A 5,581-nucleotide genomic window follows, 5' to 3' on the forward strand; every position below is an offset into this window, starting at 1 on the left:
GTATAAATGCATATATGCTGTTGAATGAATTGTGAATGTTTGCACTTCCACCATCGGAGATGAGGGTTTCCCTGGGTAGTAGCAGTGGCTAGCCACCACGTGCTCCAGGTTGAGACTCGAAGCTCTTTTGACCCTATGTCGTAAGTGAGGCCGGGCATTGTGAAAGGCCCGGATGAGCTCGCCCCCGTAAATATTCACCAGTGAGGGTGATGGATATGGATCATGATTATGATCAAGTTTATGACGAGTATAACTCGAGTTGGGGATGCGCGACAGAAGGACAGTCCAATGGTTAGCTACCAGGACTTGTCGGGTTGGCTCTATAACCGACAGATGATATCATCAGCCACTAGAGACAAGCATTCATCATATGCATACTATGTGAATTGTTTGAGATTGCCTATTTGACTGCATATTACTTGCTATTTGTCTAAATGCCTTAATTGTTCTTATTTGTATATCTCTTGTCTGATATAACTGTGTTTGCTATATTATACTCCTGTTGGTGGTTGGGAGGTCTGAAGGAATTGGAAAGGGAAGTATTAGTTAGATTGAAGAATCTTTAGTCAGTTGCCACTTATGGTTTTAGCTTGTTTATAAGCTTTGATATTATCTGGAGGAAGTTCTAGGATTGCCTTCGGCTTTCCTCTATTATTATGTATTATATATGTGGAAGCTGTTACCATGCTGGGGACCTCTGGTTCTCACCCATGTGGATTTTGTGGTTTTCAGATGCAGGACGCGAGGCTTCTTGTTGAGGCATGCTGGAGACTTCTGGATTAGCGAAGATCCTTGTTCTCGGGACTCTGTTTTGGTTTATATGTCTTGTTTATACACTTTTATCTCCATTAAATAATACAAACTATGATGACTCCTCTTATAGGAGGTTTTGGAGAATAGGTTTCTCTGTATTTGTGTCCCTTTAGGTTTTCCTTGGGGTTTTCCTTATTTTATTATATGTATATATTGCTATGCTCGGACCGGTTATCTTCGCAGCCGGATTTTGAGTCTTGATATTCCTGTTTTTGACACTCCTTTGTACATATATGATCTCGCGTTAGCTTATCCCTGTTCGTTACGTTATCGATCGGAGTGTTGCACGTTCGAGTTACGGTTTTTGTTTACCCCTTTTTCTATAAAGGCTCCTAGTTATAATCAATCATTCATACTACTATACGAACTAAATTTTGGTTTTAGAGGTCATAATACATTGCCATCTCTGAATTATGACTTAAGCATAAGACTCTGTATGGTAGGGTCTTATAAGGGTGTGGATACCTCTCCCTAACATGACGCGTTTTGACGAGTGAGTGTGGGGGGCTTAGGCTATCATCCCTATCATCAAAGACAAAACCGTGAGGCCTTGTGTGCCAAAGCGGACAATATCATGCTAGCGGGTGATCTGGGCTGTTACAGATGGTATCAGAGCCAGAACCCAGATCGATGTGCCAGCGAGGGCGCTGGGCTCCCTTAGGGGGTGGATTGTAAGGCCCACATCGGTTGGAGAGGGGAACGAAGCATGCCTTATAAGGGTGTGGATACCTCTCCCTAACATGACGCGTTTTGACAAGTGAGTGTGGGGGGCGTAGGCTATCATCCCTATCGTCAAAGACAAAACCGTGAGGCCTTGTGTGCCAAAGCGGACAATATCATGCTAGCGGGTGATCTGGGCTGTTACACCTCTGCTCCTTTCCACCTATCATCAACCAAACAAATGCATCAAAGCCTTGGCATAATCATCAGATTTTGCATCTTTCATAACATCAACTAAATCTTGCAAAAATCTCATGAAAATGCATAAAATTAACAATGTTTGATTGAATCAAGACAAGTATGAATTTCTCATCCAAACACTTACTTATTGCCTAAAAATGCATGAAAACTAAGTCAAAACTAATGAAAAAGGCTTGTGAAACTAACCTAAGATGACTTGTCATCAACCACCAATACACTTTTTTTATCACACTCATGCACTCTTTTTTTTTCTCTCTCGGTTGCTTAGCCCTTCAGCACACTCAGTATGCATTAATGGAAGGGAAGAAAAATGAATTTATAATGGATTTAGGGCTCTCGCTGGTTACCTGGGTGGGGGTTGTTCCCTGCATGCAGACAGGTCTGCAACACCCCCGCCCAGTGCTGCTACTGCAACATTGAAACCCTACAACCACTTCACGAGTTTCACAGCACCACGTTCCTGGCGTGTTGGCAGGGGTTTGCCACCCATCCCTAGTCGTCACATCACCACGATCCCTGCGTGTTGACGGGGTGCTAACACACTCTTGACCGGTTCGGACACCATGCTCCTGGCGTGTTGACTCCAATCTACATTTCGGCAAAATACTTTCTTCATCAATATTCAGCCAATACGTCAAAAAGAGTTCCATAAAAAAAAATAATTTCTATTAATATGTTTCTAGATAATTATTTTGATGAAAGGTTGAAAACTTTACTTGATGTCAAATTTAGGCGCCAAATGCGAGGTTGATATAGCATTATTCAAAACTAGAAAATAAGAAATCTACCAAAAGTTATGGTAGGAGGCTGTTTTTTTCCCCTCGTGTAATAGAAGAAGAGAAGCTGCCAATAATTCACATTGTACACGAATAGCTTGCTAAAAAATTAATAAAAGAAAAAGAAAAAGAAAAAAGAAGAAAAAGAATGCCCCTGATCTTGAGTCTTGAAGAAGGAGAATCAATGCCTTTTTCGAGTGGTCCTACTGATTTTGGCTGCTCTTGTTAGAACGAAATTTCTTGCGAAGTTCTTTGAGGCCCCTTTAGATTCTGCTTTTCCAGTCCATTTAATTTCACTATGTACGCAATGCCCGTATCCCACCTAAAATAATAATGATAATAATAACAATAAATAAATAATAAAAATAACGTTAATATATAGGAGATTTTAATTATTTCTTAACAGGTTTAAATGCACACGAGCCAATGTTACAGGATTAATTGCATTCTTTTTTCCAAAAAGAACACATTAATATTATGTTAATAATGCAATGCATGTTCGTTGTTAGGTTCTCAATTATAGATATGAACAAATTATACATTATAGTAAGGCACTGACCATTGTTATATCGACATAACGAATTAAATTCCCTATATATATATATATAATGGTACATGATTGGTCCTGTATCCATATCTTGTATTCTCTACTGAAAGACTCTCTCAGTCACCATGTCTGTCTCCCCAAAACACTCAGCTTGTACTCTTCTTGACTTGCACTGCAATGAAGCAACAAGCGATGTGGTGTACTTGGATTCCAACATTCACAGCAACTATGAATTCGACGATGCTGGTTCGAACAATGCTCTTCTATGGAGCGACTCTGGTAGTGTCGATGAAGAAGACCGTCTCTTAAGCTTGTTAGACTCTGAACTTGATCAAGTTCAGGAAAGAACAAGGTCTCTAATACAACTTCGCAAGACTAAGTGGCTGCGCAATGCGCGAGAAGAAGCCATAAATTGGATCCTAAAGGTGCATGCATTCTTTGCTAATTTCTAGTTACTAAGTACAAACTAACCCCGGCCGGGTTTGTGAGTTTCATTTAAGAGAACACACAGAAGGGAAGGAGTTCGAAGATCCCTTCTCTGTATTCGTTTTCAAAATGAAACTTACGCGCGCGCCTCGAGTCTAGTAATTGTAACAATGTTTATCACTATATTATGCAGGTATGTGCATACTACAGTTTTAGACCTGAGACGGCATATCTTTCTGCAATTTATCTTGATCGTTTCCTTTTGTCGCACACATTGAAGGTATCACGGCGTTAATTATGTCGAAAATCAATACATTATGATTATTACATGATGTCAATTTTGATTCAAATTTGTGCAGCAAGATAAAACATGGCCTCTGCAGCTGCTATCAGTTGCATGCCTTTCGCTCGCAGCGAAAATGGAAGAAACCAAGGTGCCTCTGCTATTGGACCTACAAATGGTTGAGCCAAGGTTCTTGTTTAGGCCGAAAACAGTTCAGAGGATGGAGCTTCTGGTTATGGCAACTCTCAAGTGGCAACTCCGAGTTATAACAAAGCCTTTCGATTTTGCTCATCTTTTCATTCTTAGACTTTCTTGTTCTTCAGCTTCCACATTAGGAGATTTAAATTATCTTGCTTCTCGTGTGTCTGATGTTATCTTTAAAACATGTTTAGGTATCATGACTAATCTCCTTACTGTTATCTAAGTTCACTTCCATTAATATCTTAATCATTGCTTGGTGCTAATAACTTCAGTGAATAACTACACAGTTATGGATTTCTTGGAGTTTTCACCTTCCACAATAGCAGCAGCGGCTCTGTTATATGTAACAGATCAATATGTTGATGACCTTAAACTACATGGCTTCCACAAGAATATAAGAATTGTAAGTGTTAAGTAACATGTTATGTCGTGGATTTCACTAAATAAAGATGTTTAAATAAAAGAGAGTTACAGTCTCTCTATTTCTCTATACATTCTTACTCTGTATCAGAATCTTCACCTTTTATGAAAGGAATATAAAATATTAGACATATACATTGTTTAACAAGATTACAAAATGAGTAAAGTAATCTATTTTGGGGGACAAAATTTAACCCTTTTTTTCCTTCTTTTAAATGTCTGTAATTTCTTTTATAAAATACTTATCAATCAAACAATTAAAGAGATTACTGTTGTATATTCTTAATCTTTCTGTGTTTTTTATTGAATATAGGATATGGTGCAGAAATGTCACAACCTTATGAAGCAGACAATTCAGAGATCGGAATATATTTTGCCAAAGACTACTCTTCAGTTAATGCCCCCAAGTCCAACTTGTGTGCTTGATCTTGCAGATATGCAAGATAATCATAGTGCTACTCACAAATGAAGATTTAGAGGAGTCACTATAGCCAAGGAAATTTTGAACATGGCTTTCAAATTGTTCATTATTGCTTATTGATTGGTGTGAGAGTGTGTGTATCTTCAATAAGGCTCATCATGAAATTAAAAGTTCTGAACCAATGAAAAAAAAATGGAATGGATGTTGTCGCTCCTATTTTGATAATGTCACTCTTTTTATTACACATTTATACAAATATATAATGCAAAATAAAATGTGAGTGACATTATAAAAATGGAAGTGATGTTGTTATTCTTAAAAAATGTGTTAGATAATTCTATGATGTTGAATTATTTTTTGTGAAATAAATAACAAGGTGTGCTTTTTTTCTGTGTGAATTCTAATACGACTTCTCACTCAATAATTCTGTAAAATTTTTGCATAGATTTTTTTTGTCTTATTCTAAATATTTTTAAGGTTTAACACAAAAATCAAATTTTAAATTTTGTGATCATAAAATTTTTTATAAGATATTTTAATGTAATTTTATAAGATGTTACAATACTATTTCTTTCAAAAGATTAATACGATAAAAGAAGACTAGCTAGTATCTCTAACGCTATCACAGAAAGTAGTGAGTTTCCTCTAGTGCTATAGTTAGCTCGGTAGGTGGAATATTGCATGGTTAACTCACTGATTAAGTGTTCGTTGCTTTAACCATGTCGGATCAGGTTAATAAAGTTTTGGGAAAAAGACAAATAGGTCCCTGACTT

The 5,581-nt window shown here is 37.5% G+C and overlaps 1 protein-coding gene across 1 annotated transcript; it reads left to right on the forward strand.

Annotated features, from left to right (window-relative positions):
• LOC107617406 (cyclin-D1-1) lies at window positions 2,975-5,200 on the forward strand. Its single transcript, XM_016319166.2, has 5 exons — window positions 2,975-3,482; window positions 3,677-3,763; window positions 3,843-4,158; window positions 4,255-4,370; window positions 4,701-5,200. Exons 1-5 carry the CDS (start codon window positions 3,183-3,185, stop codon window positions 4,854-4,856), a joined length of 975 nt encoding a protein of 324 aa, XP_016174652.1. The 5' UTR covers window positions 2,975-3,182; the 3' UTR covers window positions 4,857-5,200.

The sequence above is a fragment of the Arachis ipaensis genome, chromosome B01 (assembly GCF_000816755.2).
Source record: "Arachis ipaensis cultivar K30076 chromosome B01, Araip1.1, whole genome shotgun sequence".
Lineage (NCBI taxonomy): Eukaryota > Viridiplantae > Streptophyta > Magnoliopsida > Fabales > Fabaceae > Arachis > Arachis ipaensis.

Coding starts and splice junctions, on each gene's coding strand:
- LOC107617406 (XM_016319166.2), top strand. CDS start 3,183: ATGTCTGTCTCCCCAAAACACTCAGCTTGTACTCTTCTTGACTTGCAC. Junction 3,764..3,842: donor TTTTGTCGCACACATTGAAG/GTATCACGGCGT, acceptor AAATTTGTGCAG/CAAGATAAAACATGGCCTCT. Junction 4,159..4,254: donor TATCTTTAAAACATGTTTAG/GTATCATGACTA, acceptor ATAACTACACAG/TTATGGATTTCTTGGAGTTT.